Source organism: Schistocerca cancellata, chromosome 5 (assembly GCF_023864275.1).
Source record: "Schistocerca cancellata isolate TAMUIC-IGC-003103 chromosome 5, iqSchCanc2.1, whole genome shotgun sequence".
Lineage (NCBI taxonomy): Eukaryota > Metazoa > Arthropoda > Insecta > Orthoptera > Acrididae > Schistocerca > Schistocerca cancellata.
The window spans coordinates 684816856-684833969 of NC_064630.1; the positions used below are offsets into that span (position 1 = coordinate 684816856).

Below are 17114 nucleotides of genomic sequence, written 5' to 3' on the forward strand. Positions count from 1 at the left end.
GTCCACATAACATATTTTCTTTCTTTGTGTGTGAGGAATGTTTCCTGAAAGTTTGGCCGTACCTTTTTGTAACACCCTGTATATAGCAGAAGATGCTTCTGTGGTGGCAAATGATTCTTCTGCATCTCTCTGTCTTGTTACTAAGCATAAATGCTGTGGAACTATATTGATATTCAAATTACAAAGTAATAATTAATGCCACAGAACCAACTGATCACGTTTTTGTGCTGAGAGTAAGTGAACACAAGGACTGGATTGGCAGCAAAGCTAGTAAACAAAAGAAGAGAAATAGTCACAGTGTACTTGAGGTACACCAAATATTGCTGGAAAGACTTTACTTACAATGTGTGTGAAGAGGGAAATTATAATATGTGTATTTACCGCTTCTGATGTATGGAAGTAAAGTCTGAAATTTAAATGCAGAAACTATCCATGAACAGAGATTGTGCTAGGAGCAACTGAGAGACGCACGTATGGAATCAGTAGGACAAGAAATGGAAAAGGGAACAAACTGTAGTAGAAGACTTAAGACTGTAACGAAAATACTTTGGAGGTATATCTGAATCATTGCAAGAATCAGGCAGTTTCATTTAATTCTAGATGAATTCCTCTTCACAATTACAGGTTAAATTTTTGACTTTTTTGCTCCAGGTTCTGTGTCGCTATAACTTTTTCTGACAGACAACAAAACAGTAAGTCTGATAAACGGCATCCTTCTCTAATACCAGCTATTATTTTAAATGACTGATGTACTTATCCTATGAATTTTACTTTAACTATCGTATTTGTTCTCATTTCGTGAATTATATTTGTTAATACTGATTTAACACCTCGTTTTCAAATGATTTTATCCAATATTTGTCTGTTTACAGCTTCAGATGGTTTGTGGAACACAGTAAATCATATTATAATCGGTTTAAAAGTTAACATTATGTGGAGAACTATTAAGTTTAAGTTCAACGACTGTTCTGTGCAGGATTTTTCAGAGAACCACCGTGATATATTGGCAGTTGTTTAAATAATTGGAAGATAAGAAACAACGTGGAGATGCGAAAAAATACGAAGCGAAGTTTGATCTTTGGATACCCCACTGAGTGACTACACTCCATGGGCTATAGAAACAAAAACTTCTGTATTTATGGGGAAAAAAATCGACGGAACCATGGATTGTATAAATATGAAATGACCTAGAAAGAAACCTGAAAGGACTCATTCTAAAAGAAAAAAGATTTTAAAAATGAAATAACAAAATTCAGTAGCCTTTAAAAACACAGTAAAAAGACAGGAGCAACATGGACAGAAGAAATAACCGGACAACATGGGGATAAGATGAAGGAGTGCTGGAAAAATATTAAACAACACGCAAATATGAGAAATACAAGTTGTTACGTGACCATCGTTGGTCAGTTTTACGATAAAAATGTGAACGTGGGCAGCACAAATAGCCAGGCGATTGTATGATGGAGAAACCGAACAAAAGTATCCGGACAACGCTATGAAATGGTGAACAGATAAGTGAACTGATAAGTAGATGCCACAACAGACGGACGTGCCAGCATAAAAGGTGGACTGCGTTGTCAGCAGGGATCGAGAACAGCAGAATAGTTTGGTCTGGAGAGCTCAGTCACTTCGAATGTGGACTAGTCATTGGGTTTCACGTGGGTAAGAAATCCATCAGGGACACTTCTATCCTTCTAAATCTGCCGTAGTCGACTGTTGATGAAGTGACTGTGAAGTGAAAATGTGAAGGAACAACCACAGATAACCCAAGACAGGCTGACTCACTTAACAACGAACAGGGACTGTCGAGAGTTGTGGACTACGGTTGTAAGAAACGGCATGTAATATGAGGAAGGAATCACTGGTGACGTCCAAGGCACTAGCAGCAGTCCAGCTAGTAGAGTGTCCTCGCGAAAGTAGTTAAAAACGATGAGGTACAGTGGTCCAACGACTCCTCATAAGCCACCCATTTCTGTAGGCAGTGATACGCTACGCTTGCGGTGGTGCATGGAGCAACAGAGCAACAGCACTGGGCAGTAGATGACTGGGAACAAGCGATCTGGGGTGATTAATCACTCTTTGCCCTCTGCAGCCCACTGGAAGGGTTTATGTTTAGCCAATTCCTTGAGAACGTTGACTCCCATCATATGTAATGCCAGCAGTGAAGAACAGACGTGTTGTTGTGATAGTGTTGTGATTTTCGAGGCCGGCCGTGGTGGTCTAGCGGTTCTAGGCGCTCAGTCCGGAAACGCGCGACTGCTACGGTCGCAGGTTCGAATCCTGCCTCCGGCATGGATGTGTGTGATGTCCTTAGGTTAGTTAGGTTTATGTAGTTCTAAGTTCTAGGGGACTGATGACCACAGATGTTAAGTCCCATAGTGCTCAGAGCCATTTTTGATTTTCGAGGTTACGGTGTGGTCTCCTTACTCCGCTTACCTAAACGCTGAATGAGGAATGATATGAACACATCTGCAGCATTATGTACTACGCCAAGTATAGGAATCGATCGGAGACGATGTTTGGAACAGAGTCACGATTGACCCTGTTATAAAGCAGCATCTGTCATGCAATGGTCTATGGACAATACTAATACTGAAATTACCTGTTCCACACCTGAACGCAATGGAACACCTTTGGAATGTGTCACAACGTCAACTTCGCTTCAGTTCCCAGTGTCCAGCACGACTATCTCCATCAGTTTGGAGTCTTGATGAATAATATGTTGCCATTGCCCCACCAACATTTAGACGTCACATTGAAACCGATCCCAGCGAAGTTCGAGCCGCTATGAGGTCGAAAGTTTGACTGACTTTCTCTTAACGTAAGTCAATATTTTTCCAAAAATGGCTCTGGGCACTATGGGACGTCACTGCTGTGGTCATCATTCCCCTACAACTTAGAACTACTTAAACCTAACTAACCTAAGGACAACACACACATCCATGCCCGAGGCAGGATTCGAACCTGCGACCATAGCGGTATCGAAGTTCCAGACTGTAGCGCCTAGAACCGCTCGGCCACTCCGGCCGGCTAAATATTTTTCCGCATACTTTTGATAAAATAATGTATATTCGCGAAGAACTGTTTTTGTATGCTCTGAAGAAGTATAAGATGAACGAGGTGACGACATAAAGGTAGGTGGGTAGATGACATTAGGAAAGAAGCAGGAACAACGCAGATAATAATAGTTCGAGAATACAATGCATATGGAAAATCTAGTGGAGACATTTATTCAGGCTTGGATGTCAACGGACAGATAGTGGTGATTAAAATGCAAGGATTTCTGGACAGGCGAGTATAGGTTAATATCAGCAGCTGCAGAAAAACGTATAACGGGAATAGGATTCGTTATGAACAGGAAGGCAGGGCAGAGCAATAGTTTGGCGATCACTTTCCGGCGATTTCGCAATCAACTCATTGGTACGCTCCATCGGAATGAGTGTTTCTTAGATTAATATCTGGGATGAATTTTCGCAGTGACTGGACCGTTTTTGTACTTCATCCGGTATCTGTTCCTCTAAGATGTCAATCTTTTGCACTGAAACAGATTGCGGAATGGCAATAGATCTTTATTATAGCTCCCAGTACTGTGTGGTGTATATTTCAATGTGATTTGTGTACTTGATGCAGATGCGCCATCTACCGAGCTGCGACTGGGCCCTCGACTGCACGCGGACGACGTGGAAGAAGGCAGCGACGTCTACTTCGAGTGCCACGTGCGAGCCAATCCACCTGCCTATAAGGTCTTCTGGAAGTTCGAGGTACGTGCCTTCTACTGTTCACTTATCCTGTATTTTATACTCAGCAGTCATTCGTACGGTTTAACGCATTTCATTTTTAAACCTATGGGTTCTCTTCAAGCGCAGGACGATTTTCAGACTATGGCCATTTGAGACTATCTATACCACTTACCTTTTTTTTTTTTTGCTTTCTTTGGGTCACCGGTCTCCTGACTGGTTTGACACTGACCGCCACGAATTCCTCTCCTGGTCCAACGTTTTCATCTGAAAGTATCAGTGGCACTCTACGTCCTCAATTATTTGCTGGATGTATTCCAGTCTCTGACTTACAACTTCTATGACAACTTTAATGCTGTCTATTCCTCTTCAACCGTAGTTAGTCATTATCTGAGTGTCTACAGCCTCAGAGAACTTCAAACGTAACTCTTTATTTCTTAGTACTTCCGTATCCCACGTTTTTGTGGACTGATTCTTAGTGACTAATTTCTTAAACTTCAACCTACTCTTCAGGACTACTAAACTGTGATGTAAATGTATATCTGCTCCTGGATAAGCCTTACAATCAAGTATCTGATTTCGGAATCTCTGTCTGACCATGATGCAATGTAACTGAAATCTTCCACTCACTATCTCCCGGCAGTTTCCAAGTGCACCTCATCCTCCTGTGATTCTTGAACAGAGTATTCGCTATTACTAATTGGTATTTATTGCTGACCACAATTAGTCTCTCGCTTCTACTACCAAGCCCATGTTCTCCCGAAACCCTTGCTTCTATTCCCTCCCCTACAACCGCATTCCCATCCCCCACGACTATTAGATAATCTCCCGTTACGTACTGAATTACCCGTTAAATATCCTCATATACTTTCTTTATCTCTTCATCTTCTGCTTGCACCGCCGGCATGTGTACATGAAGTATTGTAGTCGGTGTTGGTTTGCTGTCGATTCTGATGAGAATAATCCTATCACTGAACTGTTCCAGTAACTCGATCTCTGTCCTACCTTCCAGTTCATAAGGAATCCTATTCCCGTTATTGCATTTCCCGCAGCTGGTAATATTACAAAATACTCATCTGTTCAGAAATTCTTGTCTTCCTTCCATTTTACTTCACTGACCCCCACTGCATCTACATTAAGCTCTAGCATTTCCCTGTTGAGATACTAGCTTCTCTATCACGTTCAGACTTCTACGCCCCGATTTGTAGAACGTTATCTTTTCGTTGGTTATTGACTATTTTCTTCGTTGTCACCTCCCCTTTGTCTGGACCTCTCCCGTAGATCTAAACGGGGAACTATCCCGGAATCTTTTTGCAATGGAGAGATTGTCAAGATATTTTTCAATTAAAGGCCACATGTCCTGTAGATAAACATTGTGTCTTTAATGCAGTGGTATCCACTGCTTTCTGCATCTTCACGCTATTTGTCATTGCTGATTCTTCCGCCTTTAAAGTGGTTTCTCACTTCAAGGGTGACAGAGTACCCTAAACATCTGTCTGTACTTCGCTCTCTTTGACAAGGCCGTTGGATGAATCAGAATCACGTCTTATGCCTGAAGTCTTTGACAGCCATTACTGATGACTTTAATTTAAAATTTAAGCATTTGCGAAGATTCGAACCCCTGAGACAGAACGTTTTAATTAGTAATCAAAGACGCTAACCCTAGACCACGGGTTAATCAAAGAAATTTGCATATGTGTAACACTTGAATGGCTGCTGACGATATAACTTCCATTTGTTACGAGTTTGTATTCAAACGATTATGAGGTAGCATAATGTTGTTATAGTAATAGTGATCTTACCTACATGTAGTTGTGCTCCTTAGTATCCTTCTCCTGGTCAGCTTTTATTCAGAACTTGAATATTAATCTGAAACAGCTTCCATGCAAGTGGAATTAGCACTTTGTTCTTAACATGAAAACTGCTCCACGCAAAGTGCAGTATTTAATTGTTCCAGTTAAACACTGCTGACACAGGTCAGTGACTAGAGTTGTTCGAATACTAACATTGTATTCCTTAAGTGCGATTAGGCTCAGTGCGGTACTACTAACTCGATGGACAGCTATCCCGGGGGTTGCGCCTTGGGCAGAAAGTGATACAGCATTTCCATGCTTTTGGCTGCTGAGCGGAGCGATAACACAATAGAAGGGCTGGTGTTGTGACGAAGGTCACATCACATATCGACTAATTATGTTGTCTCGTAAGCAATAGTATGCTTTCCCCAGATATGTCTTCTCTTACAGAAAACGTTGGATTTCAGACACCGTACTTTATTTTCTTTAATGACTAACTTAGACTCCTACCGAACTACTGGCTTTTGGTAGCCTTACGTGGTGGTATGTTTGAAATCTTCTTCCGATTTTATTCTTTTTCTCTGTCTAACACCTAGTCCATAGAATGGCAGTGGTACTGTATTGCAGTCGAAATATGAACTGAAGAACTCCATACAGTACTTTAAATCGATGTTGCGTATGTGTATATGTCACAGTTAACAATCTCATTATTTACGTATGTGTTTAACACAGTGACCAGCGTAACCTTTCTTGCTAAGGATTTTAATTTGTGGCCACTATATGCAAGACTACGATGTTGAACATCCCTACACCACCCTCTTCCATAAACAAGCTCCGAAACCATACCATTTTTTACATTCAGCGATCCAAGAAGTATAAGAGCTGATTTCGAAATTTACAGGACTAGCGAAAAAGTATGAAACTTAATATATTAAGCATACTACTGACGTGGCTTTGGTAAGGTTTAATGTTTATCTGTTTATTTTCGCCGCTCGGGGACACCGTGTGGATTATGGCGCCTTGCCACGGTTCACTCGGCTCTCCCGTCGGAGTTTCGTGTCCTCCCTTAGGCATGGATGTGTGCGTTGTCCTTAGCGTAAGTTAGTTTAACTGAGATTAAGTAGTATGTAAGACTAGGGACCGATGACTTTAGCAGTTTGGTCCCACAGAACTTACCACAAATTTCCATATTTTATTTTCTTACCTTTAATCGTTTCTAACTCGTTCGGAGTTTGGAACACTGATTGTTCTCAAGCTTCTGAGAATATCTGCATAAGTGATTCTTGCTTAAAAATGAGAGATAATCGAAATTTAAGTGACAATAAAAACTTGGGGTAATTGTCTGGAAGTACGATCCAGTATCCCTTCGGACATGCATGCACGTCCGAAGGAACACTGCATCATACTTCTAAGCAACGTAGGCATTGCAGTATCGTATTTACCGCCGACACCGGTCAAGCGACTTTCAATTAAAACCACTCGCCTTTATGGGAAAATACATAACGGCTGTACGTATGCAGGTTGTAGACACATGGTTGACGACATGGAAGTTTGGGCCTGGCCGTGGCACATGCTCGGGTAGCTTAATGATAAACCGACGGCTGGCGATATACCAGAGATCCGGTTTCTTGTCTCTGAATGACACAACTTTCCATTGTCGCTATCCCATTACACAGCTAATGGTGATCCACATCCGCAACTGTGAATATATTTCACGTGTTCTTATTATGTCATATGTCTACCAGTTTATTAGGGGGCACCACGACTTCCTCTAGGGTGCCAACATCTCTTTCTCACAGTAGCACTTAACCCAACGTCCTTGAATATTTGCCATATATATTCAAATCTCTGTTTTCCCCTGCAGGTTCTAGCCTCTACAACTTCCTCTAGTACCTTGGAAGCCGCTTCCTGATGTCTTAATGCAAGTCCAATGATCCTGACCCTTCTTGTTGTCAGTGATTTCCACATATTCCTATCTTCGCCGAGTCTGCCGAGAACCTCCTCATCTGTTACATGATCAGCGAACCTAATTTTTAACTTCTTTCTATAGCACCACATCTCAGACACATCGATCCCCTTTTCTCCGTTTTCCCATCCCATAGTGCATGACACGCTTGCAAATTACCTATGATATTGCCATTTGTTGGGAGACAAAATGTCGTAAATCAAAAATAACGATAGAGGTCCACCACAATGACAACAGAAAAAGAGTTGTGAGTTAGGAGGACTGGTATGCAAATATGACAAGTAAAACAGCTAACCGATTAAGTTAATATTTAATGAAATATTTTCTACCACGAGAGCATTATTGCTCCTAAATTCGTTCATCAGTTACAACGTATAATGAAGAATTTTTAGATGAAGAAATCCGTAGTCGGTGTCGAAGCCTGGTGAAAGAAAATTCTGTTGCAACCGGTTGGATGCTTTATACCTATCATAGGCCTGTATGGTTTCGTCTCGCACCAGTGTTTAAAGTTGTGATACGTAGATTCAAGAAATTAATAGAATGGTTAAAAACATGGAAAGTTTATGTTTTTTATAAAGCGTTTTATATAGATACAAATGTCAGTGCTGGGCATGAACACCACTCAGTTATTGAGAGGTACGAAGGGAGGAGAGGGATAAACAATCTCACCATTCTTCGTACGCGTAATGTGGCGTCATCTGTGGCATTTGGGAAGCCGGTACGGATCATTCAGACTCTCTTAGCTGTGTGGTGGCGAAATGGCAGAGGGCAGCTCTCATCTATTGGGATGGTTGAATGGCAGCGACTGTTGCATCATAGAAGTTGTGCTATCGCAGAGTTGAGAGGAGGATGTCAGATAAGGAAACTGCAGTGTGAAGTCTATTGCTTACGCGCAGGGTACTGGACGATTGATCATGGAGTTGAAAGAGAATTAGTCACAAACTGACTCCTGGTTCGGCGCTGTCTGAGGAATTGTCCACTTCGATTCACCTGGCTGTCCTTAGCTCATAGATTACCCGAATTTTTCGTCCTCTCAGTCATTTGAGGGCCTCATTTGAAGTGCCGACGAATAACTAATAGCCGTTTCGTGAGCCCGCCTCCCAGTGTTAGGTTGAAATTTCCGATCCTTCGTTGGGTAGTAGTTCCTATGGAACTTGTGGTTTTCTCACGTTTCTCTTTCATCACCGTTTGTAACACTGACCATAATCAATCAAGCACTTTATTCTACCGTTCCGCTAGAGTTCAGTCTACAAGAAACTAACTTGTTGGTAACGGCCATCTGTGTGTGAAGACTGGGCATTCTCATACATCTGCTTCGTTCTCGAATCTGCATCTGTTCATCATTTACAAGCAATTCTCTTGCTGCCCACCAAACATTACACACAGACCAAATCTTCGCGAGCAAATCCATGTTTTACACGCTGTTTCTGCGTACATTCAGAGTGCTCTTGCCTCTACGTGTCGTCTCAGTGACCGCAGTGTTGCGTGACTTATCGACGTAATTCTTACTACTCGCCAAGCATTTTGCCACACAGTGCCACACTTCTCCGGCAAGCTAGACGTTTCACAAGTCATAGCTGATGAGTTACGGCATTTTTGTGACGTCTTTTCCGTGCCTGAAGGGATTTGCAAAGCGGCATTTTCTCATTGCATGTCAGGCTGTACGCAAAGTGGCCATTTTTAAATCATTCCACGTGTGGGTACAGAACTGGCTCGTGTCCGCGTCTCCGGCTATCGCTGCCTGCGGTTTAAACCTCTCTACAGTTTCTCAGCTCCCGGTTCTACCCAACAACGAAACTGCCAGTTTTTCGCACCATAGACTGTCTAAAAATCTCCCTTCTCGGCGTGCCCGGTTATTCCGGTTATTTCAGTACATTTCCCAGAATTACTTCCTCAGTCTAAGGCCAATGCTTGAATATGCTATTCGTCAGAAGTGCCTTATTTTCCTACGCTCGTCTGCTTTTTATGGCCGCTTTGCTTCCTTCGCAATGTGTTAGTTCGCATTGAAGGTTGCAGAAATTCATAACTTCCTTTACTGTGTCGTATTAAAATTATCGATAATGTCTTATTTATGGTTTTCTTCCGTGTACAGTCAGTTAATACGCTGTACTCGTTGCACTATTCATACTTTTATACGGCTCCTGTAATTCATTTTCACTACCTCTGAAGATAACAATATCATCAGCAAATTTTGTCATCGGAATCATTTCATCTCGAAATTCAAATTTATTTTTGAACTTTTCTTTTAGTTCCATGACAGAACACTATGGACGATTGACAGCATCCTAGTCTTGAATCAGAGCACTTCTTTCCATGACATCACAATCTTACGGTTCCCTAAGGGTTCATCTAAATACAAGGCGTATCTGGAAAGAAAAGTCCGATTATGCGCAAAATGGAGACCACTGTGGCATGGAAGTTTGCACAGTGTTGGGCAGTGTCTTTAGTGTGCCTGTCGATTGCTTCATTTCACCCTTTTCAGTTCAGAGCGGAAAGTGATCACGTAGAAATGCCTAAAACAAGAGTGTCTCCCGCCAAGTATGTGGATCTGATGAGAGATTTCGCCTGAAGCTATGCAGGCCACTTAACATAAATGTCATGCGTTTCTTTCTTCAAGAAAATTTTCAGCCACATTCTGCAAGGGCAGTGAAGACGTGCAGCGTTTTCGTGGTAAATGATCACCCACAACACAGACCTTAATTGCCTCCCTCCGTTGTTCATCTCTGCTCACACGAACAGCTAGCTACTAACACAACAATCTGGTACAAACAGCGAAAGGAAAACCAGTGTAGACAATTGGCGGAAAGCACAGGCGGCTGCTTTCTGTGACGAGGGTACTGGAAAGTTTGTACTACGCCACGAATATTTAGAGAGGTAGCTGGAAGGTGTGGTTAACGGTTTCAGATAAAAATTTTTTGATTTTCACTGTGGTTTTCATTTCACGACTGATCGGTCCTTACTTTCCAAACAGCCCTCGTATTATGTATTACTCGTCATTCCCTGTAACTTATTCCTATTTTTTCTCATAATACCGATCATGTTGCACCAATATACACTGCTAGATTCTTCTTCCAAGTCCACAGATCCTAAGAAGGTGTCTTGATTTTTCTTACGCCTTGTTTCCACTATCATGCGCAACGTGAGATCTTCCTTTACCTTTCCTGAAACCTAAACTAATCGTCACATAAGGGATGCTAAATTCTCTGTACCATTCTTCTGTATATTAATTCTGTCACTAACTTGTGTGCCTGCGATATTAAGCTAATTATGGATTAATTATCGCAGTTATCTGCACTTGTTATCAGCGAGACAGAGTGGATCGTATTTTTTTTCGAAAGCGTTGTGGTATGTCTCCAGTCAGATGTAATCTACTAACCAAGTCACTAGTGATTTGTTCGCCGTTTATTTTATGTATGCATTCTGTCTGATTTGATTGTGTGTCTTACAAAGCATTGTCGGATTCTTCATTGGATGCTCTATGTCTGAAAAATCGATATCTGATCCTTCTTCTATTACGTTAGCAGATTGTTTCTCCTTCTCGTAGTGACGTTAAATGAATTATTTCCAACTATGTGTTCCCTCCTTTACGTTTAACGGCGGTATTCCTCCTCACTCTTAATGTTCCTAATTGAGATTTTTAATTTCACCGAAGATTACTTTAGCCTTTCTATATTCTGAGTCCGTGCTTCCATCCGTTTTGTTTCCCTCTTCAAATTATTTCCATTGTGATTGTAGCCATTTCGTCTTAGGTTCCTTGCACTTCCTGTTTATTCCATTCTTGAGCATATTATTTTGCTGTATTCCTGTATGTTCCTGAACATTTTTGTACTTCCATATTTCTCTTGTTATCAAATGATGCTTCTCGGCTCTATGTACCTATATATATTTCTCTCCAACTTATGGGATTGCCCGTTCTAGAGACGGGCATTTCTCTTTAACTGAACCACCTACGGTGGTATTCATTATCGAATTACCTACAGTCTCAGAGAACTTAAAACGTATTTTACCTTTCCTCAGCACTTAAGTACCCATATTATTTCTACATTGAATGTTTCTGACGATTCTGTTAAACATCGGCGTACTATAAATTATGGTCTATTGTCTGACCTTGTGCACGACGTAAAGTCAAATATATGATATCGGAATCTCAGTCTCACCATGATTTAATCCAGCTGGTATATTCTCCCTTAACATCATCTTCATTACACTTCGCTACGAAAGCATTGCCATCCCCCATGATTATCAGATTGTCACCCCCTGAACAAAGTCTGTCACCCGTTCAGAGGCCTCATATACTCTGCCTCGTAATGTTTGGCTTGTGACGTTGTCATGTATACCCTAACTAATGTTATTGGCCTTGGTTTTCTGTCCATTCTGATGAGAATTATCCTTCATTAAATTGTTCAAAGCCACTCACTCTCTGACCTATTTTCATATTCATAACGAATTGTCTCCTCATGATACCACTTTCTGCTGCTGCTAATATGATATTATATTCGTCTGACCACAAACCCTAATATTCCTTCCATTTCACTTCACTCACCCCCCCACTATATCCTGATTGAACCTTTTCATTAAACGTTTCAGATATTCTAGCTTCCCTGTCCCTTTCACACCTCTGATAGTCAACGTCCCAAATCCCACTATGTCACACTTTCGTTGTTTTTTCATTTGTCTTCTGATGGTCACCTACCCCCTAGCAGTCTGGTCACAGAGATCCGTGATAGAGGGCTAGTCCTGCATCTTTTGCCAACGAGGAAATCGTCGTGACGCGTCTCCATCAACTACAGGCCAATGTACTGCGGATACACTTTACGTGTCCTCAGTGCAGTTTTTTGGCAGGTCGATGGTGACACCTTATGCAGGTTATCTTCAGCCGACGTTGCTGATGATTTATATTGAAAATAAACCCTAGGCTGAGATAGAAACCGAGAACCAGGAGATTTTGATTACGAGTCAAAGTCGCTACCCCAACATCACATGGATGTTAAAATGATGTCCCGCTGTCAACCGGCCAGCTTTCTGCACACTGCAAACAAATGGCACCGCATAGTATTTGTGAGTAAATTCATAAATACAAGAGTGTTACATACTGTTCGTAAACTTCGTTTGAAGAGTAAAATACCTTGCTATGTAAAAGTTTCTTAGTTGTGACAACTTCTGTCAGTTTATACCCATCATAATCTGATTGACAGCTATACACTATACATTATAAATTAACATTTTGGTACCGAACTATTCTTTTGACATCAGAGGTCGGTTGTATTTTTCGTGATCAGCGACTAGATATCATGAGGCTACTGAAAGTGATATTGTAATTGTCTATCATACGACTATCAGAACTGACAGACTTTTACGCAACACCATCTGGTTTTCCAGAACTCACATTTCTTACATCTTAGACATAACAGAGTACCATAAAGAGACCTCTCAGTTTACCTATCTGATATGTGTTTAAAATTACGTTTTCTGTAACGCAAATTATTAGTACGAGTAAGTTTTCGAACTATATAAGACCGTCATATGTAGTATCAGTGTGTTACCATTGACAATTGTGGGTAATCTTCTCAGCAATGAAATTATGGCATTCTCATGCTACTTACCTGTCCAGTGGCATTCAATATCAGTTACTTGACGAATTAGCAAGTTATCATAAGCTACATCCCACAGTGACCATGAAAGTGAAATGTCGACCCAGCATAATGTGGCGTTCTTGGTGATGACAGAATTCTTGTTTACGGGAAAATATCAAGTAGCCTGAGGGGTGCATAGGTATTATGATTTTGGAGGGACGCGTGCTAGGGTAGTCCCTGCAGTAGTGCAAAGCCAGTGTACCAGGGTGGCGTAGTGGTTAGTGCTTCTACATACGAGGTGAATTCAAGTTCTAAGGCCTCCGATTATTTTTCTAATTAACTGATCACCCGAAATCGATGAAACTGGCGTTACTTCTCGACGTAATCTCCCTGCAGACGTACACATTTTTCACAACGCTGGCGCCATGATTCCATGGCAGCGGCGAAGGCTTCTTCAGGAGTCTGTTTTGACCACTGTAAAATCGCTGAGGCAATAGCAGCACGGCTGGTGAATGTGCGGCCACGGAGAGTGTCTTTCAATGTTGGAAAAAGCCAAAAGTCACTAGGAGCCAGATCAGGTGAGTAAGGAGCATGAGGAATCACTTAAAAGTAGTTATCACGAAGAAACTGTAGCGTAACGTTAGCTCGATGTGCGGGTGCGTTGTCTTGGTGAAACAGCACACGCGCAGTCCTCCCCGGACGTTTTTGTTGCAGTGCAGAAAGGAATTGAATCTTCAAAACATTTTCGTAGGATGCACCTGTTTCCGTAGTGCCCTTTGGAACGCAATGGGTAAGGATTACGCCATCGCTGTCCCAGAACATGGACACCATCATTTTTTCAGCACTGGCGGTTACCCGAAATTTTTTTGGTGGCGGTGAACCTGTGTGCTTCCATTGAGCTGACTGGCGCTTTGTTTCTGGATTTAAAAATGGCATCCACGTCTCATGCATTGTCACAACCGACGAAAAGAAAGTCCCATTCATGCTGCCGTTGCGCGTCAACATTGCTTGGCAACATGCCACACGGGCAGCCATGTGGTCGTCCGTCAGCATTCGTGGCACCCACGTGGATGACACTTTTCGCATTTGCAGGTCGTCATGCAGGATTGTGTGCACAGAACCCACAGAAATGCCAACTCTGTAGGCGATCTGTTCAACAGTCATTCGGCGATCCCCCAAAACAATTCTCTCCACTTTCTCGATCATGTCGTCAGACCGGCTTATGCGAGCCCGAGGTTGTTTCGGTTTGTTGTCACAAAATGTTCTGCCATCATTAAACTGTCGCACCCACGAACGCACTTTCGACACATCCATAACTCCATCAGCACATGTCTCCTTCAACTAACGATGAATTTCAATTGGTTTCACATCACGCAAATTCAGAAAGCGAATGATTGCACACTGTTCAAGTAAGGAAAACTTCGCCATTTTAAGTATTTAAAACAGTTCTCATTCTCGCCGCTGGCGGTAAAATTCCATCTGCCGTACCGTGCTGCCATCTCTGGGACGTATTGACAATGAACCCGGCCTCATTTTAAAACATTGCGCATGTTTCTATCTCTTTCCAGTCCGTAGAAAAAAATCGGAGGCTTTAGAACTTGAAAGCACTTCGTAGTTAGCAGGTGACTAGGTTTAGAATCCCGGTCAGTTTCATTAGTGGCTTCAATCTACATACACTGAAGAGCCAAAGAAACTGGTACACCTGCGGAATACTGTGTAGGACGCTCGGGAGCATGCAACACGACGTGGCATGGAGTCGACTAATGTTTGAAGTAGTGCTGGAGGGAATTGACCATATGAATCCCGCAGGACTCTCCATAAATCTGTAAGAGTACGAGGGGATAGAGATCTTTTCTGAAAAACACGTTGCGAGGTATAAGAGACATGCCCAGTAATATTCATGTCTGGTGAGTTTGATGGCCAGCAAGAGTGTTTAAACTCAGAAGAGTGTTACTGGAGCCAATTTGTAGCAATTATGGACGTGTGGGTTGACGCATTGTCTTGCTGGAATTGGTCGAGTCCGTCGGAATGCACAACGCACATAAAAGAATGCTGTTGATCAGACAGGACGCTTACGTACGTGTCACATGTCAGAGTCGTATCTAGACGTATCATGGGTCCCACATCACTACCACTGCACTCGCCCCACACCATTACAAAACCTCCACCAGCTTGAACAGTCCCTGCTGACACGCAGAGTCCATGGATTCATGAGGTTGTATCCATATCACTACACGTCCATCCGTTACATATAATGTGAAACGAGACTTGTCCGATCAGGCAACTAGTTTGCTTTCATCAACAGTCCAGTGTCGGTGTTGACAGGCCCAGACGAGGCGTAAAGCTTTGTTTGATGCAGTCATCAGGGGTACACGAGTGGGCCTTCGGCTCCAAAAGGGTATTTGATGATGTCTCGTTGAATGGTTTGCACGGCGACACTTGTTGATGGCCCAGCATTGAAATCTGCAGCAATTTGCAGAAGGGTTGCACTTGGGTCACGTTGAACGACTGTCTGCAGTCGTCATTGGTCCCGTTCTTGCAGCATCTTCTTCCGGCCGCAGCGATGTCAGAGATTCCTGATATCACGTTGCAGTAGTTAAACGGTCGTACGGGAAAATCATTACCTCATCGCCACCTCTGAGCTGCTGTATCCCATCGCTCGTGCGCCTACTGTAACACCTTGTTCAGACTCTCTTGAATGTTAAGTGTGCCGTTGTAGCAGCAGTAACCGATTTAACAATTGCACCAGACACTTGTTGTCTTATATAGGCGTTGCCGACCGTAGCCCCGTATTCTACTTGATTACATATCTCTGTATTTGAAACACATGCCTATACCAGTTTCTTTGGCGCTTATGATGCAATAGTCCTAATCGAAAGTAACACATTAGACAGAATGAGTTTGAGGGAGTTTCGAGTTTCTGTTACAGGAGGTCTTGCGAGGCCTCCGCATATTCGGTAACAACATAAAATAAAGCACTATGCATTAGCTCTTACAAAACAAACCTTCCACAACCTAACCTGGTTAATGAACTGAAACAGCACATATGAGCATACCAGGCGACATCAAGGAGTTGTGCAGTGTCTAGCAAAGTGAGATATCCGTATCGTACCAGATGGTTTTGTCATATATGTTGTGTTGGTTCTTGCATGAGTAATAGTTTTTCAGACACCATAAAGAACAAGCAGTTCATTGGAACCGCTTGTTTCGTGGTGATACCACTTTAAGTACAAATATTGTAAGACTTATTTTTCTCAAATATTTGTTCGTATCTTAATGTAACGTACTTGAATGAACCTTTGCTAATGAAATACTAAATCTAAAAAAGATGCTATTGCTGATAAGCGAAGAATTGATGTAGGACGTAGTGGTATACAGGGAGGAGTACGAGAACCGGCAAGGGAGGTGGGGACGAGCAGAAGACTGGCCGCACGAAAGATGACTTTCGGTGGGAGAGGCAGTAACCGCCACTGCAGACAGGAGAGAAGGAGTTTCCCCTCGTTTCTTCTTCACCGCGAGCTAGATGAGAACCGAGGTGAGCGAGCAAGTAAATGCTCCAAGTTCAGCCCTCTCTAACCTGTGCGCAAACTCGTTCTACAGAGGAAAGAAAAATTAGTCCGACGTGAAGCGGTGCGCCGGTAATTGAGTTGCAAGATGTATTCGTTCGCACATTTCCGCGGTTCTTCATACTAAAAAAGTGGTTAATTTCATGAACTGTGATATTAGCTTGGCTGAAAACATTTGCTAGGTAGTGAACACTCACGCTGTTGTTTATCCTTTACAGTGCTGTTACTTTGTTTCGAACATCTCACGCCACGTGTCCATCTGTTTTGTTTAGAATGTGCCGGATTCCTATAGGCAAACGCGCTCGCATACACTGGAACGCACTTGTACACAAAATCGTTAATGAATTGCCCAGGGCTCAACAACAACGAAAGAATTTCTCTTTCACGCTGTATTACAAAGGGAATGTGCAACAAAGGCTTTCGGGAGCGCTCTGGACTTAGGTAAAGAGAAAACGAAAACGAGGTATTGCGTTCTCTGC

At 42.4% G+C, this 17114-nt stretch overlaps 1 protein-coding gene across 1 annotated transcript in view; it reads left to right on the forward strand.

Annotated features, from left to right (window-relative positions):
- Nucleotides 1–17114, forward strand: part of LOC126188767 (synaptogenesis protein syg-2-like) — a 478582-nt gene that overhangs the window by 407957 nt on the left and 53511 nt on the right. Inside the window, exon 8 of the mRNA XM_049930377.1 lies at nucleotides 3631–3761. Within this exon, the coding sequence (XP_049786334.1) occupies nucleotides 3631–3761 (131 nt within the window). The remainder of the gene's footprint in view (nucleotides 1–3630; nucleotides 3762–17114) is intronic.